The following is a 24841-nucleotide window of genomic DNA, read 5'->3' as shown; positions in this document are numbered from 1 at the left end:
ATTTTTGTCGTTCTTTAATTTTAGATAAAAATAAAACTTACGTTTTTGGTTTTGGTAGTATTAACCTAGACCTACTTTGGCAAATATTTGTGAGGGAAAACAATAAAAAATTCGTTTTTAAATGGGAAAGGGTTGGAAAGAATTAATTTACAAATGGTTCTTACGTTCCAATATTAAAAATTATTTAAAGGAAACATTAAAAGTAATGATGATTTTTAATTTGATAAAAAAGAAATTGCTCCAAAAATTTGGAATTTGATTTTAAAATAGTTTTAAGATTTTGATTTCAATTTCGATAATTTTAAGTTGGGTTTGGAAAACAAATTTTATATTGCTTTGGGTTTGAGAAAAAAAAATTGCAAAACGAATGGGGAACAAAACACCCAAAAAAACTAACTCTGTGGAACAATTTACATTCATTGTGTCTTTTTGATATTTTACTTTTTGAGGTAATTTATGATATTATCTATGCTTTTAATACTGCAATTTAACAAGGCTTATCCATTTCCCAAAAAACCACAAAGAGTTGGATTCAAATTTAAAAATATATTATAAATTCATTAGAAATTTTTTTACAGAGATTTGGTAGAATAATTTAAATTTTAAAGAGGGTTTTAAACAAGTTTTTCACTAATTTTAAAAGAAAATTTTTTTAAAAATTTTTGTTTTTTATAATTACAAGAAAGTTTTGACAAAAAAAAAGGAAAATTTATTATGTGGGTCACACAGGGGAAAAATCATACACGGGACAGTATCTTTGACACTTTAACGAAATTGCTTTAAAACGGGTTGCATCTTCAAATTTGCCCAGCTGGAAAAAAAACTTTGGAAACGCAGGGAAAAACGCGTTAGAAAAAGGGGAAAAAAAAAGGTTGGAACAGAAGTTGGAAAATTTTTGCTGCAGCTAAAATTGTTGAAAAACTAAAAGAAACCTGCTCGGAGTTTGGGAATTAATTTTCTAAGGAATTACAAAAAAAATAATAAAAAAAAATAAAAAAAAAAATAAAAATAAAATAAAAAAAAAATAAAGTAATGGGGGGATATTCTTTAAAAAAAAAATATTTTCAGGTCTGGCACGTAAAGATTAACAGATTAATTTAAAAAATAAAATAAAAACAAAATAAAAAAAAAATAAAAAATAAAATAATAAAAATATACAGTTTAAAAAAAGAAATTGCAAAGATCGAACAACTCCTATTCAATTAGATACAGCTTTAATATCTGTCCTGGGAAATAAAGTAAGCAAAAAAAAAAAAACGGTAAACACTTTACAATTAATGTGGAAGTTATAATTTTTATTGGTTTAATGGGTTTTTTTGAAGTAAGTTTTAAAGTAAATAAGCTTGTGAAGGCGATATGATGGGGCCCAAACGCTCTAATTATAAGCGTTCATTAATTGATAGTTAGTGGTTAAACAAAATGGAAAAATTGTTTTTGATTGTAAAAATTTTTTTCAAAGTAATAAATGTAAAAAAATTTGGTTGAACATCTGAAGATTATGAAAATCAAATGGAAAAATGAATTTACTATTTAATAATGCACTGGCTGCTGAAATAATTCGGGGTTTGCTATTAGAAAGGATTTAAGAAAAATAATGAGGAAAAGCTAAAATTTTTATTAAATAATTATTAAAATTTTTTAGGGTTTTAAAAATAATATTTTACCTCCCAAATCAAATTCAAAAAAACACTGCAGCGACAGATGATGGGAATTTTTTTTTGAGCTAATGTGTGCCCAGGTAGGGTAATTGTAACAAAATTTTTTTTTATGGGTTCCACGTTTTTGGTTTTTTAAAAATTTGGGTTTGATTTTTAATTTCACTGAAAATTTAAAAAAGCAAAAATGGGTCATACCTTGGGAAATGATGAGCAATCAAAATGATACACAACAGTTTTAAAACAACTTTTGAATAACGGCTGGTGAACAAACCCCCAAAATGTATTTTTTTATTTTAAACGACCGTAAAAGTAAAAAAAATCCAAGAAAAGAATCCACATTTATTGTCATTTTAAAATTAATGCGCAGGGGTGCTTGTTTTGGTTTTTGTCGTCTTGAAGTGGGAAAGGTGTTTTTTATAAAGAACAAAACAAAGTATATAAGAATAATATGATGTAAATTTATTATTATAAACAAAATAACAAAATTTAAAATCTTTTTAAAAAGATCAGATTTTTTAAAAAAATTTTGGTTTGTTCATTTAATTTGAATTAAAAAGGGAAATAACTACAGAAAATCCCCAAGCAATTACATTAACAATTAAGTTAACTCACTTCCACGCAAAAACGTTTTACGCAATTTTATTATATGAGGAAACATTGAAATAAATACTATTTGGGAAAGAACTTGTTATTGTTTAAATAAAATAAATATAAAAATTATAATAAGACAACAAATTATATTGAATAAAATTAACCTTTCAATGGACAAAAGAAAAAATTTTGCCCACCTACAACACAAAAACCCCATATAAATTTTTGATTTTAAAATGACAATTACTGGAAAATTCCCTTTAATTTAAAAAAAACACAAATTTAAACAAATTAAAAAAATGTTGCAAATAAGAAGGGTTAGAAAAATTTCAATTTTAAAAAAAAAAGTCCGTCAAGGTCAAAAGGTGGGTTTTTAAAGGGGCTTAGTGGTTTGTTAGGAAAAACAATTCTCCAATGCAGCAAAAAAGCTCCAAAAAAATTAGCCCCTCTAGGGATTGGGGGCCCTTTTCTGGATGGCCATACTGGTTTTAGTAAAAAAATTGGGAAAAGTAGATTTCGTACTAATTAAAAAAAAAATATAAAATCGCCAATCTACCCAACAAAAGAAAAACAGCTATTGGGTTTGGAGGATAAATTAACACAAAAACAAAACAAACTGGGGGTTTTTAGGTAGTTGGGTGTATCTAGGGGAAAACCTTTTTTACATCTTTTTTAATGGAAAGGACACAATTGATTCTAACGGAGACCTTTCAGACGAAATTTCCTAAAAAAAAAAAAAAAAATTTATAAACAAACCCATTTCTAAATTTGAATTGAAAAATGGAAAACAATTAAAAATTAAAAACTTTGGGGTTTTTAGTAGAATTAATTTATTAAAATTAAAAGAAAAGGACAGTGTGGGAAATTTTAAAATTTTGACGACTCTTTGGCCCGGGAAAACCAATTGGGGTTTGTTTTGTAAATAAAATGTATTTCGACCCCATTTGGACTTTCCCCCCCCAAAGAAGAATTTAAATATTACCAAAATTTAAAAAACAAAAATGTTTTAATATCAAACAAAACAAGTATGCTTTTTGGGTATTATTTTTTATTTTTCATTAAAAAATTTTCAAGATAAAGTACCGTTGTAGATTTTATGTATAAAATACTAAAAATTCATAATCAAAGGTAAATGAACAATATTATAAATTTTTTTAAAAAAAGGACATTATTTAACTGAATAATTAATAAAAGGGGGAAAATTCAATAATATAAATGAAAAAATAAAAAAAATAAAAACAAATAGAAAGGCAATTAAAAAGAAAACCTCCATTGTTTTTTAACATGTTATCCCAAGATATGATAGTGGATTTTCAAGGGGAAAAATGTAATGCTAGCCCCGGGTTTTGTTCAAAATGGTAATAATTTTGAATTAATTTTTTTTGCATTTTTAATTATTCTTGTTGAGCAATTAAAATTTGAAAGGGAAAGCTAAATTACAATTAAAAAAAAAAGAAAATTAATTCTTCAAAGTTTTCAGTAAAAAAAAACAGAAAAAATGAAACATTTCTATTAATTAACAAAAGAAATTTTAAAAAAAATGATGTTATTTATATTAATTCTTTTAAAAGTTTAATTTCATTTAAAAATTTATGGTTTTATAATTTTTGTTTTAAAATTAAATTTTAATTTTAAAAAAATTTAAAAAATAACTAATTTTCAATACCATTATCAAGAATAATTTTATCACATAACATGTAAAAAGTTTTATTTATAACATACTGGAAAAATTGTGTTTTCAGAACGAAAAACTTTAAAGGGGGTGATTACTTTGGTTGAATTAAACAAAGACTTTGTAATTTTTATGAACTATTGTTTTCTTAACAACAAGTTTTTTAATTCCTTTACTTTTTTTAACATTAACTTCATTTTCTAATAAATATGAATACATTTTACTTCTTAATCCAACAAATTCAAAAATGGGAATGCCGGCAGCTTCATCTTTAAATTTTCCAATTACTTTTTTTTTTAAATTATAAAAATAAAATTTTGAATTACTTCGTAATCACTATTATCAAATAAATCTTTGTCCTTATAAAGTCTTTATATGCATCTTTGGTTTTTATTTCTTTACATAATGAATCAGTGTCAGTAAACAATAATTTACAATTCCCTCGTACTTTTCCTTAATGTAATTATAATGAAAATCATCCCATTAAATATTTTGATAAATCTAGAATGCACTTTCCCCAACTTAAACAAGGTCTGTTTAATAACAAACTTTCTTTTATTCTATGAATTCCAAAAAGGTTAGAGTTAAACATCGTTGAACTAACAAATGAAGGTTTGGCTATGTATTTAATAAAATATTTTCATCATGTTTTAATTTAATATTAACCCTCTTGCGTAAATTCTCCATCGTCTTACCGAATACAGAGTTGTTCATTAACTTAAAAAGTCCTTTTCAAATGAATTTTTTGCTTTAGATCTTTTTTGAGTATTAAAATCAATATACTTTTTTAACCAAGGACTTTCGTCAAAAGTTAATATTTTATGTATTTTTGTTACTTTTAAACCTAATTGTGTATATAGTTCAAGATTTTTATAATGAACTACATAATTTTGTTTTTTCATTAAAGTTGGAACCAACTTCTTTACATTACTTTTTCCTTTTTTCAAATTTTCTGTTTTAATATTTTTACTTAATCAGAAAGCCATTGATCTGGTATAAATATTTTTCAGGAGCAAAAGGATAATCGTTGTGGGTTTTATGAAATTCTTTTGGATATTCAAGATCACATTCAACTATAAAGTTAGTTTTAAACCTTTTGCAATTAATTTCTTAAATTGTTTTTCGGATATAAATTTAAAGTTTCCAGAGGGTAAAGGTTGACACATAGCCTAACCGTAAAGATTATTGGCGTCGAGGTACATAGTATTGCTTTCTTCTTTGAATTATAATCTTTCATATATTTATTGTTTGCTTTACTGTTTTCGGGTTTGAAATATAACTTATTCCTCCTCTCAGTCCCTTTTCAATAAAAGATACATATCAATAATCAGTTATTAAATCTAACTTAATTCCAGTCTTTTTTAAAACATTGCATCCAAGCTAAACCAGGATTTACTAAAATAATGACAAGGATCTAATTTGTAGTACTCCAAACAAGTTTTCTAAAATTTTCAAATACATCAGCTAAAAGTAATACTCAGTTTTTTAAATATAATCGTGATATTCTCCCATTGTTTTTTTTTTAAAATTTTTTCCAAATATTTTTGCATGTCCGTATTCATTATAAAGAAATATTAGTTTCATTTAAAAAAATTTGGAATAAAACTCTTCTTTAGAAGGTAATCTGTTCTTTGAATTTTTAAATGAACCCATGTAATCATATGGATAAAACCCTTTTGTCTTTAATAAATTATGCTTTCCAATCAAATTTTTGAGATAAGTATTTAAATTCTGGAATATTTTTTACTAGGTTACCCAATGATTGAGACATAAATTGGAATGAATCAATAAAGACCAAGTCAGAAATCATAAATGCCATATATCTTTCCATATTGTTAGGATAACATTAATTTCTTTTTTAAATTCCCTATTTTTTTTGCATAATAAAATGACCGTCATAACCTCTTAAATTATGAAAAATAACAGGAATTTTATGTGTTAGTTTAAAATTAATATTACATTCTGAGTGACACTTCCTCTGAATTTTCCTGTTATATGACAATGATCCCGGACAGGATTTTTCATTTTCCTTATATTCTTTTTCACAAATATGACAAAACTTTTGTTTTTTTAAATTCACTTTCATCTTTTTTCGACATTCTTAGTTCTTTGTTAAAATGTTCTTTAAATATTTCTTTAAAATTATTCCTCTTCCTCAAGCATTTTTTCAATAAATTTATAAACTGCATTAGGGCCTCTATAAATCTGGGCTGGTTTAGTATATTTATCCGTCATAACAAAAAACAACTTTATAGCCGTAACCACAATCTATATGATTTTGATATGCTTCAGTAAATGAAGATTCGTTGATGGTAAAGCAGTTAAACTTTTTTATTTAAATTGATTCAAAATCGCATAAATTACAAAAGGTACTGCTAAACCTTTATGTTTAATTTTTAAATTGTACTTTACTTCCCTTTTTTGGGCATTTTTACGCCTTGGATACCATTAAATAGCTAAACAATTTGGTATGTGTTCATTAATATTCTTTCATTGTAAAATGTTGTAAACAGCTTTTACAGAAGTGTTTTTTATTTGCATTTTTTGTTTTGTTAAACATTAATCTATTAAAGTCTTTTATCCAAACATAATGTTGATAACAGTTCTTGAGGGTTTACAGTCATCATCATTTATTTTATCATTTATTTTATCATTTATTTTATCATTAGTAATTAGCAACATGTCACAGTGTTCTTTGTTTTGATATTTTGATATGTACAATGGATAAATACTATTTTCTTCAAAACCAAATTAAAATTAAATGATATTAAATTTAAAACTTCTATTTTTAGGTATTTGTTTTTAATGTAACAGGAAATTTAATTCCAGTATAATCAAGATCATTTATAATGTTTTTTATATTTTGAAATATTTTGAGGATTTTTTTCAACAGGAAATTTGTAAGCTAAATGACACCATCTAAAACATTCGTTATCATCATTCTTTATATTTATTAATCTTTTCATTGAATTTGTAATGGTTTTGGTAATTCTAAATAACTTGAAGCAGCCAATGGACATACTTATATCTATTTATATAATGAGCATCAACTGACTCTATTCTCCAGCCACTTCCTTCTGAAATCCAATTACCAATTCTATTTATTATTTCATCAAAAGCTTGATGTAAAGTTTTTTTTTTTTTCATTTGTGTTAATAATTTCTAAACCCTTTGATTGAAAATAAGCTGATTTATAATTGTATCAGTTTTATCCATTTTTGCAAAAGTTATTTTTAAAAAAAACGTTATTTTTATACCTTTTAAATTTTTAAGTTCAGATTTAAGTATTTCTAAGAGTCGTTTATAGTTAAATAAAATTTGATTCTTTGGATCTTGTCTATATGTAATTTTAATTTCAAATTTCTTATAATATTGTTTTGTAGATCTCTCGATTTCCATCTATATATTATATTTAGAAAAAATATCTTCAAGCAAAAAAGGATTAAAAAAATAATTAAAAAAAAATAATAAAATAAATAAAGTTTTAAATTATCTTTAAAAAGAATTAAAATATTTAAACTTATATCTTTTTCCATTAACTTTTGATATTCCACATTTACTGGGTTTGTCCCTTCACAACACATTTTTATTAACCCAGCATTAATACCAATTCTTTAGATGCTTTGTAAGTGCTTCTATATATTTTTTCTTCATTAGTATCACGTCGGTTTTACAATAACTTTTTTAGGATTGTTTCGATAATTATTTGGTCTGGGACAATCACATAATCTTTCATCATTTTCTTCTTCAGTTAATAGACAACCACAGTCCCATTCAAATAAAGTTCTTTCTATGGGATAAGGATCTATAAACATTTTGAAATTTTTATCAATGACGTGGTTTTTATATTCATCGCTAACTATTTGATCAAGTTTTGATTTAATAACTTTTTCTTCTTTTAAGAACTTTCTTATATGAATTTTCATCTGGATTCATTATTTCTCCTAAAGTGCTAGAAAATTTTTGGCATAATCATTCTATCTACCTTTCTATTAACCATCTATATATAATTATACTTATAGAAAAAAATCTTTAAAAACACACGTAAAATTTAATACAGCTCTTCTTCTTTTTTACTTTTATATCCGTTAAGTTTAAAATTCCTTCATATGCTTTCAAGAGGTGTTGAATAATTTTTTTCTTTCGGGATTTCTAATAGTATTGTAAAAATATCCTGAAATAACTTTTTTTCTCTTCTTCTTTATTTACTTTCCGATATGTGCTTTTGTTTTTAAGTTGTTTTATTTTTTGATGATGTGTTTTTTAAAATAAATTTCTTGTCGTCAAGTTTTAGTCTGTTAGTAAATATGGTAATTACTGTGGAACAGCGCCAGCAAAATGCTACAAATATAGGAATAGCTGGAACAAGTAACTAAAAGCAGCTGAGCAACCCCAAAAAAACCTGCTGTAATATAAACCCAGTACTTACCTCCCAAAATTTAAAAACTTTTTCTGTAAGCAGCAGCTAGTTTAGTTAAGTGAAAAAATTTAAATTTATCTATTGTTTCTATTCCTTATTATTAGAAAAATTTGATTTTTATTGCTCATTTATATAATTAAACTTTTTATTTCTAAATTAAATTTGTTCAAGATCGCTAAATGGTACCCAACTATTAAATTTTTTCACTAATAACCTTTCCATTTTACTAAAACTTGTTTTTTCTTTTAGTCTCGTCTAATAACTTTTTCTATTCTAAAAACTTCTTGTGTAGTAGGTAAAAGTTCTTGTCCGTAAAATGAACCTTGAACTATTTCATCATTTTAAATCTTTAATAGTGTATGTTCTGGGATTTGTATTTTTAATTTTATAAATTATAAATATTTCCTCTGTCCAGTTTGGTGTATATCCTTTTTCAAAATGTCCCTTTTTAAATTTGCTTAAACGAACTCGATCACCAATTTTAAATTTTGCTTTACTCTTTGGTTTTCTTTAATCAACATATAAATTAAAGTAAACAGTACCTTTATTTAAGTTTTTACTAGCTTCGGTTGGTGCCATTTTTATACTAAATTTTTGTTTTGTTATATTTATCAACCATATCCTGCAAATTATTAAATAAGTATAAGTTTTTATTTTCTGTAAAATATTTCCACATTATTCTTTTAAACTTCTATTAAATCTTTCTATTACTACAGCCTTTCCTTCATTAAATGTATGATACATTTAATCTTATTTTTATTCAAAAATGATTCAAACTTTTTTATTATAAAATTCTTTTCCTTCATCTACCCATAAATTTTGTGGAATCCTTGCAGTCTTCGGGACTTCGTCCCCGAATTCTATCTTCAGAAATTATTTTTTCAAATGCTTCAGAAAAAGATTTTCCGGTTTTATCTTTAATGGAATAACCCAAGCATATTTACTAAATATATCAATAAAAGGTTAACAAGTACTTTACTCCTTTATTATATTTTGAAAAAGCTTGCATGTCAACTAAATCAGCTGACCAAGTATCATCAATATCATTAACTATCACTCTTCGTTTCCTAAATTTCCTTTTAAATTGGTTTGTGTAATTCTTCTGCTAATTCATCGCTCCAGCGGTAGCTTGGTGGGAGTGATTCCGGGGGTATACTCTACCCCCTTTTTCCCCTTTTTTGACTTTTGTTTTTGTCCAACCCAAGTGTGTATTTCGTTTTAATTATAGGTTTCACAACTAAATGTTTTGCAAATTTTTCTCCAAATGTTTTTGATTTAGTTTTATTTAAATTGGAAAGCATTTGTTTTTTCACATGTACCCTTTTTTACATCACTGTCATAGCAAAAATCATGGTCCCAACATACTGCATCCAGTTATTGACAGGGGGCCCATTATCTAGGGGGTTTCCTGGCCCACAATAATTATATCCTGGAAGTGTTAACCTTTCTTAGGTAATAAAGGTAACATTGCTTTGTGAATATCTAAATTACCCCCTGTACTTTTAACAAACTTTGATTTCATTTTCCCACAAGATGCGCAGGTAGCCATTAAACATTCTTTTCCCATTTTTTGCTGTAACATAGTGAGGATTTATATTATCAGTAAATTTTCTTTCTTTCAAACAATATATTTTATTCTGTAAAAAACATCTATATCAAATGTATTTAAAATTATTTAAAAAACTAATAATGTAGTTATTAATTCAAAATAAGATCAAATATCTTACATTTTATAATAATTATAATATAATTTAATCTGCCAAAATTTTGCCAAAGTTCTGCCAAGTGGCAGCAATGTGGCATGTCTGCCAAGTTGGCAGAAAAATGGCAGGCTTTGTTGGTTGAATTTTTTGGTTTCCCACATAGCCATTTTCAGAAATACAACGTAAATTCCAATATAACATTTTCAGAAAATATGTCAGTTATTTATAACCAGGTTTTCTGAAATATGAGAAAATGAAAGTAAAGTTAAAAAACCCGTGGGTTTTTTAAAATATTTTAAATTGTCCGGCATTGGTCGGTTTAGGTTAAAGACTAAAATTAAGTTGGGTCAAAATCGGGCTCGCACCATCATATATATAACTACTCCTGTTTAATTACATGTCGAATCCAAACAACACAGACATTTGATCAAGCCCTTTAACATTGTCCCTGGTGTACGTATGACATATGCAAGACATATGCCTATTCAAAAATGACATGAAATATTATGTACAAAAATTAACAGCTGACAAAAGAATGAATTAGGATGGGACGCTAGTTTTGCAATATGTATTCAACAATTTATTCAACAGTGGTTTTAATGATTGGACGGGTAACTGTAGATCGATTTTCAAAACATTTGTTTATTCACTGTAAGGCAATTATTTTGACTATTTCCTTATAAAGATATGAATTATAGAACAGAATACAACTGTCTATGAGTTCTAAGTTGACAGATATCAAATAAAACAAGTATTGTTATCAAAGGCAATGACAGACCTCCAGCTCGTACTGCAACAAAGAAAGAAATGCTTAGACATCAGAAACTTATTACCATATTTCTTAAAAAAGGCTTTTAAACTTACTTACTGACATATTCTTTGTTCTGGAAATACATGAGAATAAGTTGTTGTAACCTATTATTCCATTCAAAATTGAAAAGCGTTTGTTGTAACAGGATACCGTAGGTACAATGCTTTAATTACAAAGCTTTTATATCTTTTTTATATTCTCCGCGGTGCACTAGCCAAAACGCAGTAAATTTTCTTTTGCTGCGTCGGCTCGGGATCGATTTCCGACTAGGGCATGTTTTTTTTCTTGACTTGACATTTTATATATAGTTTAGAAATAAAAAAATCATGTTCTAATGTTCATATTATAACCAAACATCAAATTTAAAGAAAGATCATTTTAGCCAACAATCTGGCGGTCAGTAGCTTTAACTTAATATAGAATAGTTTTGACAATGTGATATCAGATGTCTCATTCAATGTTTTTCAGTGTATTATTGAAATATCAGTAAATTATATAAGAGTATATTCATTCAAAAACAAGTATTATAAAATGGATGTTACATAGCTGTATCAATGACTTTTCATGTTTTGATAAAGGCCAGGTGGCCGAAAATTCAATAAAAGAGTGATTTTTAATGAATTATATAAGAGTAAATATCTTTTTGCTTCACTGAAATTTGAATTAATATAGTATAAACTATTGAAATGATAAAAAAGAATATGTTGTTAGATTGAAATAATTCTATTTATCGAATAGTTTACACATTGTGACAAATCAAATCCGAAACCACGGCGAACAATTAAAGGCCTGCTCCGGTCCAACCTTTTAACCTTTAATTGTCACTGAAAAAACATGAAAATCCTGACTATAAACTATGAAATAAAGTGTGGCGCGTGGCCGTTAGCTTTTACCTATTGTTATCATGGGTTGCATACACACAATAGAATTTGAATAGCCGCGGAGCAGGGCTTTAAAGAGGTACATCAACTAACAGTATTCTTTTGTTTTTCCCTTGATGGTAATTATATGATTTGCATGAAAGAAAAAAAAAACACTAAAAAATTCAAGTATCTACTAACAAATTTGCTTAGAGATATTTAAGGCCAAGACAACGTGTTTAATATCTAAACATTGATTGGGATGAATGTAGCTTTAAGAACAGTACTTGATATATTATCAATCTTTGTTTCTACATGGCAAGAAAATTATTTATCTTTTTTTAAACTTATACTGAAAAGCAATTGACTGGATAAGTTTGTAGATGAAGTTGTTGAAACATATTAATTCATGGAGGGCCTAAATTACCCACCTGTCATTGTGTAATGTAGCTGTATGAATGATTTTCACGAAGTTCTTGTGGGAGAAAAAAAGTAGGTCACTAGGTCGTGGTGGGTCTTTAAGTGGAATATTATGCGCATATTAAATATGACTTTTTTATTTTGACTGGTCCAGTTTTTTAAGAAAAGTCAATTTCAAAAGTTATTTTATTAGTCCGATTTCTTTATTTCCAAAGCATAAGCTTCAAATACTTATGCGGCATTTTCGTTGATTTAACACATTTAATTGCGCAACAACCGGAAATTGCTTTTATGAAACATTCACCAAAAAACACTATGTGCAGTAAGATGCGCATAATTCCACTTTATTAAAGGTCAGAATGAGTACGTGTATATATTTACTAGGGTCAAAGCCACTGTTACTAAAAATAGAAAATGTTTGGAAAAGCTTGATTGGTTAGTCTTTTATTCTATACCAGGCTACATCAGTTCCGACACAGAACTGTCCAAAGTTCGATGAAAGCTGCCCACACAGCTGCATCACTATCGACACACGCGGTTGTCTAGGCTGCACGTGCAAAGGTGTGTAGTCAATATATCGAAATATATGTAATATATATGTATATGTGAATGGTCTTTGTTTATATACTACGAGTTGTGATTCATTGCTTGCCAATAGGTAGGTTAGAACTTTGATAGCTGGTAAATAGGTGAAAATATTAACGTAGTGATTTTGTAGCGATTTTGTATAATACAATAATGGTCCTAAAAGTTTTGTTGTGACGCTTGCATTTGTTCAATATATATGCGTTCAATGAACAGAAAAGTTTTGCTTGAATAAGTCGATTGATTTGGCATTGGTGAACAATAAATCATGTTGTTCATAATAAATATTTAATTTATTTTAACTAATACTTTACTTGCTTAATTATATTGGAAACTGTGAAGATAAATGTTATATATCCAGCATCAACTCAAGCCCCGCTTACACAACATGTAGCTTCAACGGCTGTTCCATTAGAAACACAGCCTCCAACAACCCAACCATCTATTACTTCAGCACCTACGACTCCGCCACCTACGACCCAGGCACCTACGACTCTGCCATCAACACCTGTTTCAAAGACCAGTCAAGCCTCCAAGGTATAATTTATTTTAATAGTGGAATCTCCATATCTACATTTATTTCAAAAGTTCAGCCTGTCAAAACAATAAGGATGTCTAAGTCATGTATCTCAGAATGATTGCCTAAGGACCCCGGGATAGATTAGAATAAGAAATAGATTTTTATCAACACTTGTCTTCTTATGTATATAGCTGACTCAGTCCAATTAGCACAGGGGTCTTGGCATGTGCAACACAAAAGTCTCGACCGACACGACATAAGTATTTTGTACACCACGGAATAATGACCTTGGTCGACAAGGCACTGTCCAGAGTCTGAGTCAACAAAACAAAAGGATTTTGAAGAGTTCCAGGTTGTCATTAATGCCTAGTGAATATCACATATTTTTAGGGGGTGGGGATGATGGTAGGGAGGGGCAGGTAATGTGGATGTCCAATTAAGTAACTTGACATTCGAGAATAGAAGATCTTTACGTCATTTCATGTGTTTTACATGCTAAATGTATAGGGTTTTCTCATTTGTTTCCTCTTTCAAAACAGTTCTTTGTCCGCTGGCTTATTGTTCTCTTTGATTACAATGATTTTGTCTGCAGCAAGTCATGCAGAAATCCGTGCCAAACAGACAATATTCAGTTTCATTTTGAAATGTATCGCTGAAAATCATAAATATTTCAAGAGCCATTTTAATCATCATATTGCGCGATAGGGTGCGTCTCATTTTATATAACATGTTAAAATATATTAATTTAGCAGACTCTTGAACGCAGATCATTTACAGTTAATAAAGTTGCAATAAATTGCTAAGCCGAAACCCACGGTCTGCCGATCTTGTCAATTCATATGTAATATTTCTGAAATTTATCATTGTTAACTGGTTGAAAAACCATTAATAATTGATAATTTATTGTATTCATTCAGTTGCTCAGATGTTTCATGTGCAAAGTTATACTGAAACGCTTTTATTACACAACTTTAAATACATCCAGTTTAAAACATGGGTTTCTATTCAGTACTGTTAATCTTGATGTTGCGTTTTATTACCGCGTTACACTGCGCTTTCATAGTTGGTATTTATTGCAGGGCTCAACAGTCAGCCCTGGTGTTTGCCCGCCAATACGTTGTGTATACCCATGTGACGCAGGAGTTACTCTTGGTGTCGACAACTGCCCTTTGTGCACGTGTAGAGCGGATGTGATGACCTCAAAAGCAACTGTATAATGCCGCTGTTTATCAATGTTTTTGTTATTTTGTAATCAAGTGTCTTGACATGTGAAATGTTTTCATATTAATAGATATGTGAAAATATTTGCAAAGGTTTATTGAAACCTATCGTACAATAGGACAGATGTGTAACAATAATTTTGGCCATGTTTGTATATAACAAATGCCTTTGCGATCCTATCTTTATACGAAATTGTATTGTTTCAATCTTTAGTTCTAGTATTTGTTGTTGTTGTTGTTTTTTTGTGTGTGTTCTTTCTTCAAACAGTCAAGTCGTTTGTTGCCACCCTTAATCTGCACCGGCGTTGGCGTCCACGTCATAAACGTTTTGCAATGTAAGCAGATTTCTATGAAACCGCTTGGTCAAATGCTTTCAAACATCCAACGTGTATTTGACATCATGAGGTAATCTCACTTGACAAGTTACATAGCTCAAAAATTAAGTTTCTTAACTTGTCCTCCTTTTTAACTTAAAATTCTGGTTAAAGTTTTACATGTAAGCAGGTTACTCCAAAAACTGCTTGGCGAAACAGTTTTCTCGGTAATGTGACTTCATTTGGAAAGATGCATAAATCTAACTTATATTTTGTCAAAATGATGACCCGTTTTTACTTAGAAATTGTTGTTAAAGTTTGCAAATAAACTTTTCTCAGAAGCCACTTGCTTTCATACAATACACATGAATCTGACAGCATGACTTGACCTCACAGGCCTTAAGCTCTCATTTTGTAAAAGATGCCACTTTTCAAGTAAGAAATGTTGGATCAAGTTTGGCATGTAAACAGTTGTTACAGTACTAGGACAACTGCTTTCAAAGTTCACACATGTTCTCGGCATATAAAAATTGCAAACGTATGACCAATTTTATAATAAGAAAATTTAGATTACGGAAACTATTAAGTGTGTGAATTTAGCAAGAAGTTCGACATTCGGCACTGTACATTGGAGTTGAGAACGACATTGGACATTCAAAGCATGAAGTTGTCGGGAAGAAAAACATTCGTGGAAGAAGACTAAATCCATCGCAACCGTTTCAAATGAAACAAACAACAGTGGCGACATAAAATTAAATGTTTCAACCAGGGTTGCAGTATGTATTCAAAGCGTGCGTGCAGATCATCGAAAGGTTTTCGCTCAATAACTGAGTAATGCTATGGTTTACAATCATTAAACCTCTAAAGAGGATTACCTTAGGTCTATAAATGGTCGCTGTTGGTTTTGGGATCGGTACATCAAAGGTCAAGGTCATTGTTACATCTACAATGGAAAAGATTTCTGCACAATAACTAAAGAACGCTTTGGTCTACAGTATTAAACGTCACAGGATGAGTGCCTGTGGTCAGTAAATTACCCTTTTTGATTTGGTTTGTCAAGGTTACAGTGACCTCTACACTAAAACAGTTTTCGCTCAATAACTAAAGAACGAGTTCGCCGACAATCATAATTACCTGTGGTCTGTGGATGACCCCTATTTTGGGGGATGTAAGCTCAAAGATCAAGATCAAGGCCACAGTAACCTCTATTTAAACTGAAAATAGTTTCCACTCAGAAATCAAAGGGTGATTGCCTTTAGTCAATACATTACCACGTTTTCGGGGAGGGGTGGGGGTTGGGGGTGTGATAGGTAGTAAAATTCAAGGTCACAGTGACCTTCAAGGTGAAGATAATGAAAGAACCCTTTGGCCATTAATTTTCGTAAAATAATTTGTCTGTTGAATGTAGATGACCAGTGATGTTTTTTAATTATTTGTTCAACGGTCAAGGTCACACACAACTTACGAAATTACACTTTCCTCAAATAGAACATCAAGGGGGCATATCAGTTTTACAAAGAGATTTTGTTATTATAAAGCATTATTTGTAAGCAAGAAGAAGCCCCATATAAATGTTTATACTGATGTGTAAATAATTTCTAAATACTTTTTTTTTTGTATTTTGATATGTTACCCGAGTGACAACAGTTTGGACTTAATATGTGTCCGCAATAAATACCAATATTAATTCAAAAGCTCCTCAGTAATTGTTTCATATAAACACACGAGCTGTTAACTCTTTGCAAATCAAATTCATGGCGGCGTAAAATTTATCGGTACAGAGTTCGTGTTATCCATTTGCGAATCCCGGGTTTTATAAAATTTAAAAGTGCGATCTCGTATTAAAGTTGCTAAAGATTTCACGTGGCATTAAAGAGATTATGCAGATTTTTGAATTAATGCTTTGTTAATTCAAAATGAGGCTCATGAATATATCGAATGGACATTTTAAGTCGTAAACATGGCACTGCATAATGTAAAGGCAATTACCATGAGGTAAATTTATGGTTTGCCTTCGCATTATTCCCATAATTGCACACCAAGTGTAATAATAGCCCAAGGCCTTTAGCTCGAATGCCATCCAGAAATTAATGTATCATTATGCCTAGAAGGCACACATGCGCCGTTTATTTATCGTTTCATTAAATACCTTCTCTTCTTACTTATATGACAGTTGAGTGCTGTAAGCCTCTTTTAAAAACCTATTATACTCTGAGCTTTTAACATGGACCTATTATCTGACAGTCTGGTACTTTAAGCCTGTATTAAGGACCCAATATCTAACGGTTCGGACATAATTAAGAACTTTTAAAATACCTGGCAGTTGTAAGCTCTAAGGTCCTATCAAATACCTAATATCTAATAGTTGGGCGCTCTAACCCTTCTTCAAGCACCTGATATCTGACATTGGGCGCGTTAAGCCTTTACTAGGGACCTTTTATGTGATAGTTGCTCGCTTTAAGCCTTTATTAAGGACATATTTTCTGATTAATTTGGCCATCTAAGGCTGTATTATGATCTGATATATGTATCTCTCTGTTTTGTGCTTAAGGTTTTAGAAATACCTAATATCTGACGGTTGGAAAATCAAACTTTTATCAAGGCCCCTAATATTTGACAGTTGGGCACTTTAAGCCTCTATCACGTTTATTAGGAACGTAGTATCTGACAATGGGATGCTTTAAGCCGATAGCTGATAGTTTTGCGCGTTACGCCGTTAGTAGGGACCTAATATCAGACAGTTTTGCGCTTAAACCTTTTATTAGGAACCTAATATCTGACATTTGTGCGCCCTTAACCTATATAATATTTTACAGTTGGGCGCTTTAAGCCTTGATGTCTAACCTAATATCCAGAGGTGTTTCACAATCAGCCGTTATTTTGGACCTTATATCTAACTTTTGGTCGTTTTAAGTCTATTTAGGGACCTAATGCCAGACAGTTTGGTGCTTAAAGCCTTTATTAGGGACTAACATCTGACAGTTGGGCGTGTAAAAGCCTTTTAAGGGACTTAATATCTGAAAGCCTGGCGCGTAGAGCCTTTATTAAGATCTCAGTACCTGACAGTTTGGTGCTCTTAGCCTTTACTGGGGACCTTATATCTGACAATCGGGCGCACGAGATCGTCATAATTATTGGGGACTTATATCTGACAGTTTGGCGCTCTAGGCCTTATTAAAGGGCACTTTAAATGTTTATTAGTAACTTTATCTGACAATTGGGTGCTTTAAGTTGATATCTAACAATTGAGCGCGTAACGCCGTTATTAGGGACCTAACATCAGACAGTTTGGCGATTTAAGCTCTTATAAGGAACCTAGTTGGGCATCCTAAGGCTTTATAAAGGACTAAATATCTGACGATTTGGCGCTTTAATCCGATATCTGACAATCGTGCTCGCTCGTAACGCCGTTAATAGGGACCTTATATCAGACAGATATACGATTTAAGCTCTTATAAGGAACCTGGTATCTGAAAGTTGAGCTTTAAAAGGGACCTAATATCAGACAGTGTGGCGCTTTATGTTTTTATATGGAACCTTATATCTGACAGTGGTGCGTGATCAGCCATTATTTTATAACCTAATGTCTTACAGTTGGGTGATTTAAACCTTACAGGTACATTATATCTGACAGTATGGCGTTTAAAGGCATTATTACGGACTTATATCTGACAGATTGTCGCGTAAAGTCTTTATCATGAAAACAATACCTGACAGTTGTTCGCATTTAAACCTTTATTAAAGATTTAAAATTTGACAGCCCGACACTCAGCCTTTATTAGGTACCTTATATCTTAGAGTTGTGCGCGTTAAGCCTTTATTATGAACCCAATATCTGACAATCTGGAGCTCTAAATCGTCACTGGGGACTTATATCTGACAGTTGTACGCTCTAGGCTTTTACTAGAAAGCGCTTTAAACGTTTGTTATATAGGAACGTAATATCTAACAGTTGGGTGCTTAAAGCTTTTAGTAGCGACTTTATAACTGAGAAATGGGCGCTCTGATATCTGACTGTTGGGCGCTCTAGGCCTTTATTAGAGGGCGATTTAAACTTTAATACCTGGCAGTAGGACGTTTAAAGCCTTCATTCGGGACTTAAAAATGACAGTTGAGTGCGTAAAAGCCTTTATCATGGACCTAAAATCTGACCATTGTGTGCGTTCAGGTTTTTTGTAGGTACTTAATATCTGACAGCTGAGCTCTTTTAGCTTTTATTAGGGACCTATTTGACAGTTGGGAGCGTTTAACTGTTTCTTGGGACTTTATACCTGATAGTTGCATTGGACGCTTTTTAAGCCTTTATAATGAGTATAATACCTGACAGTTAATGCACGAAGCTTTTCGTAGGGACTTTAGTGCGACATTTGTAGAGCAACACCCTTTGTGAAATGCAAAAATTGACTGTTATGTAGCGGTTGTTGTTCTAAAGAGGTAAATTTGATAGTATGTTTCAGCTTAGGGAAATTTGATGATGTTGTTACAGAGAGGCTTTTGCTTAAGAGAGGGTCGCTCTGGAGAGGTTGTACCTGACAGATAGAATCTTTGAGCCTTTCTGAAGGATTTAATATTCAGCAGGTAGAAGTGTTTAGCGTTTCTTAGCGATTTGATATCTCACAGTTGGAAATAGTCAGCCTGTTTAAGGGAAAAGAATGTTCCGAGCATCCCGCATCTTAAAAGTCCATGAATCGTGGATTTTTATCACTTCCATTTAACAGCATTTAAACAGTCGATCAACTATTGTCTATTTCCTCTCGCCGCCGTTAAGCCTTGTATCCAGGAAAAGGTACAAAACAATTAAGCTGCTAAAAGCAGATGACAGCATAAAACAAGCTGAAGTCGGAACAAAATGTCAATTTAGGAAATTAAGCTTACTGACTACGTAAAACAGGGTTGCTAAATCCAGGCGACTACTAAGGCAGGTTCAATTGTAAACTGATTTTGCGAGCAATCAGTATCCTTCAATACCTTATATGTTCTTAAGAATGCATCCCCTGGAAAAAATATTCTTTCCAACGAGGTGGGTAATGCCACATGACATTTTGGTATCATACACATGGGAAAAATAGCTCGATTCGGGCAACATTGTTTGGTTATTTTGATTTTACTTCCTGTCAGGTTTTAATTAGAAAAAGCGTTGAAGAAGGAAACGAGCGATTGCGATTCCCACGACACAAAACGCCTGCCACATATTCCCTATTTTTTCAACACTTTGTCTTAGAGTGTGTACGTTACCCACACAAGCCGTTTGGTCCTGGCAAAAAAGGAAACATTTTGGCGAAGTGGGCAAAAAGTATTGAGAATGTTTTGAACACGCTTCGTGTCGGGGAAAGTACTCGTTTTCCTCTCTTTGATGATTTTTACTTTACTTATCAATTAAGTAATGAGGAAATTGTAAACAAAACTGTTATATGAACCGGGCAATTATCTCGTGTGTATGGTACCGAAACGCATGTTATGTGGGTTGGTCATCCTGACATTCCAAGAGCAATCATTCAACGTATTATAGCCATATCAAAGAACAATTATTAATTTTTATGCTATTTTGCATCGAAGCAATGCATTTAAATGGGAACAATCTAGCGTTTGTTTACGTCCTAAATTCACTTTATATAAGGCCTGATGGATATGGGAGGGGGGGGGGGGGGGGGGGAGGTAAATACAGCTGCAATTGATAACTCGAACTCCTTCATTAATATCCAAATCTTCACTCAATAGACATACTGTACCTTTTTTGATTGAAGCGAAGCATAAGTTCGTGGACCCGTAATGACAATCGTCAAATTACGTTTTCTCCGTACGCTATTTCAGCTCTTTCCGTCTTTTACGGAAGTCTAGATACTTCTTCAGCTACATTTAAAAAAGTTAAAAAGTACGCTGACATGTAGAATGAGAGAACATTATCATTACGGGTACACTAACTTATAACTGATGTAATGTTCAGTGGTGTTACAATAAACATGTGTTATTCCGTGTTACATTTAAAATTCTAAAAAAAGATTCATTTTTTATCTGAAAGTATTTTTATTGCAATATACATGAGAGGAATGGTACACAAAATTATCAAATCTATATTTACAATCGTTTCTGTTGGTCTAAACATAACCACATTATTGATGATAATAATTATTATAAAGTCGTATTGACTCGTGGATGAAGTTAAAACACGTATTGGTTAAAGACCACTTATACAAATTCTTCTTTGTTCTTTGTTTCAACGAAAACTTTAAGTTAAATTTATGTTTCGATTTGTCATGAAAGTTCTATCATAAGCGGAAAAATGAAAAGTATTTGTGCTTGAATAATTCCTAGTGAAATGCCGGTCTTTGGTGGTCCTTCAGAACATAATAACAAACACCAGCCCTTATCGATACAGTAGAAAATTGTTTGACAATGTTACCGTAATAATAGTAGTAATGAAACTAATGAAGTTATTAGGAAATATACAAACAATCATATACATCTAATTTCAAACGTGGCCTTCCAAATTTACAACATCAACAGCAAAATACAAATACGATTAAAAAAGGAAAAATATAATCAACTGACATACCATCATTATTTACACATAATATAGATTGAGTCTGTAAAACACTTTACCACTGACACTCGTATTTCGAAACGTATTTCAAAACGAATTAAAACATAGTCGAATGATTTTCGGCGGCCAGAAGTATACACACCAGAAATAGATATATATGTATGTGTGACCACTCAGCCTATAAAGAAAATAAAAGAATGAATAGCGCGCTTGATTTTTTATTACATCATTTAATGAAGGACATAATTATTACTCCATTCCACATGTTTTACAAGTCGACATATGAAATATGAATTTCTTGATTCTGAAAGTTATTGTTTTGGACAAGAATAGCTTTATTTCCCATACATGTACAGTATAACTTATTGCCTTAAAATTATTTATGCCAGCTTTTTTGCACAAAACGGCGTTCCATAAATGAGATAAGCCGTGAAATCACGTGGAAACACGTGAAAACACCCATGTACTACACTACTTGTTGCTTTCCAGGCCGCAGGTAATAACACGATTGAACTTATTTTCCTAATTAACAAACAAGACTGAAAATTCTACTGATGACAGGTAATAGTACAACAACAACATTAACATCAATAACAACAACAACAACAAACATTTAGATTAAGGGTAGCAGGGTACACTTAGATTCGAAAATTTTGGGCACGGACGGTCTTACATGTAGCGAGTCGCAATATTGCACTTGTCTTATGAGCAGAATCAGGGTTGCCATTTTATAAATTGCGTGCATGTTTCGTGCTTTTAATTAATGGCAGGATCAGGATTCTCATACAAGAATAAAGAAGGTTATCAAAACGAATGTTTTACACCATCCATGAAAAATAGCATGCCAAAATCATCAATTTTGCACATTTTGAACAGCCTGCAATGATCCCGCTGCAAGAACAATGTCCAATTTTATTGCATTTCTCAATTAAATAGTCCTTTCTGAACTTCAGGATATAAACGGAATGGGGGTCCATCCAGCTCGTTTTTTCACAAAATAGCGAAAATGTTCCTGAGTATCAATCAACAAGCACAGAACCCTTCCGCGAAAAGGTGTCTCATTGATTTATACAAAGGTACCAGCAGTTAGTTTTACAACAGAAATCAGAATTTTACGTGTCGGCTATATAAATTTTCTAAATAATTAACAAACATTATCTCCCACATTAATTTACAGGCATCCAAAATCACAAAGTTCTAATTAGAAAAGATATTGACGGGGCCAAAATTCGAAGTGTACCCTGCTACCATAACAGGATTTAAGGTAAACTCCAACACTTCCTCTTCACCTTACTGGTTTGACAATATTCTTGCGCGGAAATTGGATTTAATGCCATATTATCGGCTTTAAATGGTTCTGAAGTCTTGTTCGAATACTTAATAAGTTGTCACTTAAATCAAGGAATATTGCATTTGGAAAGGAGTGGTATTAGATCACTTTGTCAAAAAAAAAAAAAAAAAAAAAAAAAGACAAACACGGTTATCATTTATTTTTTATCAAATGGCGTTATGACCTGTTAAAAATGTAACCTAGCTCGCACGTTTTTTTTGTTTTGTTTTTTTTGCTGGGAATGGGTATCCTATTTGCGAAAGGACTTCGGATAATACTTGAGATAATAATAAAGCAAATTAAAGTTATTTCATTATATTTAGCAATTCAGAAGTTGGGAATAAGACATATGATTAGTCTTAGTTTTACCTTTATTCTTTTATAAAATAATGATAGCTGTTTAAGTTCATTTAGCAAAGTAGCTAAGTAGACTTGCCACATACAATAGTGGCGTATTTGTTTTTAAATTGTTGTTTAAGGCAGACACACACCTAGTTGGAGGGTAATTTTAATCAAGAATAATTTTAAATCAAAAGGTGGATAAATAGAACATTATGTAACTGCCTCTATAAATATACTCAAATTTATTAGGCTTGGCTGCAAGAAAATGAATTCCTCAATTAATTATGCTATTATTCGGTGAACACAACGCTCCCTGTGGTTATACATTTTTCAGTTATTGCTATATTTCCATGAACATGACACTCCTTTTGCTATAAATTCCTCAGTTATCATCTTGCATTTCATTGATAAAGACAACAATCATTATAACTATAAATTTACATGTAAACAGTTCAACAATTTATCATTTTTTACACTGGAAGACATGTTGTCAAAATGTCGAAATACGAAAATCAATCAGTGTTTTAACCTATCAGCTAGTGAGATACTATAATGTATATAATTTGATAAAATTGATAAGAGATTAGCGATCACACCGATACAATTGTAGGTCATATGGTGACTTTCCAGCTTTTAATGGCGGAGGGAAACCCCAGTTGTCCCTATGGATATTATTACAGACACGAGGTTGCACCCGGGTGGAAATACTGACCTTCTATAAGCCATCTAGATAACCTTTTCATATGGGAGAATTCTTGACCATCAAGCGAGTTTTTAAACATACATGGATAGAAGGCAAGTGAGTTGAATCACTCAGTCACGGAGGCATCTTTTTAGTACTATAGCTTGTCACGTCAAACACAATCCAGAGATCAAAATGAAACAGATTAAGATCGTGGCCAAAACTTAATACTTGGCAATTTGCAAAGCATTTAGCTTTGGCCACGACCTTGATCTTAGTATAACAGCTAGAACACACTGGACACAATATCTTAACAACTACCATGCAGGGGGTAATTTGCTATTCCAAATGTAACTTATTTATAACAAAGTCAGTACTTGTAATATATGTATGATATTTGCCAAAAAATTCAAAGCAGATAAATCAATATTTTAAATGAAATTTTACGTAATGTAGTTTTGCACGCCGACATTAGAGAAGTCTAGGTCTTGCATACACTGACGTAGTTTCCTCGTAAATTTACGACAATTGCAACCGGACAAATCTTGCAGTCTAAAGAATAAATGTATGAATAAAACACCTTTGCATATGAAATAATTAAAATGCCGTTAAATAAGACTAATTATACTATCTCAAGTTAATCCAAGCGGACCTGTAAATCTATTTGACCATATGATAGAAATTAGATAACTTTACAACAAAGACAATGTGCATTAAAATCTACATTAATAAGAATTTTCTTTACGAGAAAACGTCTTCAACGAAGGCTTAAAAAAAAAAAAAAAAAAAAAAGAAGAAGAAAACAAATCAAGCCAATATTATTCGTATCGTTTCTATTGTAGAAATTATTCTACTGTTTTGAATAATGTTGTAGAGATATTATGTATTCCGTGACCGCCTCACACGTAAATTCTTCATCCTACAAATGATAATATTGCCAATACATTCCAACAAAAGCAATAAATTAACTGTATTAAGGATGATCAAGCAAAGCCTGATAACACGAATTATTTGATGATATAATCATACTTCTAGTTTTTAGTATAATTATTCATATTAAATGTGATGTATACATGTGCGAATATATACAACACTTATAAACATGTCAATCACATTTAATACAAGCATTAAATCAAATACATACAAATGTGTTGCGCCAAAAGTTTTTCCAA

At 30.8% G+C, this 24841-nt stretch overlaps 1 protein-coding gene across 1 annotated transcript in view; it reads left to right on the top strand.

Moving 5' to 3' along the window:
• The window catches only part of LOC123543080 (uncharacterized transmembrane protein DDB_G0289901-like), a 102074-nt gene that overhangs the window by 28196 nt on the left and 49037 nt on the right, over positions 1 to 24841 (top strand). The window contains exon 16 of the mRNA XM_053532111.1: positions 13082 to 13257. Within this exon, the coding sequence (XP_053388086.1) occupies positions 13082 to 13257 (176 nt within the window). The remainder of the gene's footprint in view (positions 1 to 13081; positions 13258 to 24841) is intronic.

This window comes from Mercenaria mercenaria, chromosome 19, assembly GCF_021730395.1.
Source record: "Mercenaria mercenaria strain notata chromosome 19, MADL_Memer_1, whole genome shotgun sequence".
Lineage (NCBI taxonomy): Eukaryota > Metazoa > Mollusca > Bivalvia > Venerida > Veneridae > Mercenaria > Mercenaria mercenaria.
The sequence above is the reverse complement of the archived record's forward strand: the minus strand, read 5'-3'. Positions and strand labels throughout refer to the sequence as shown.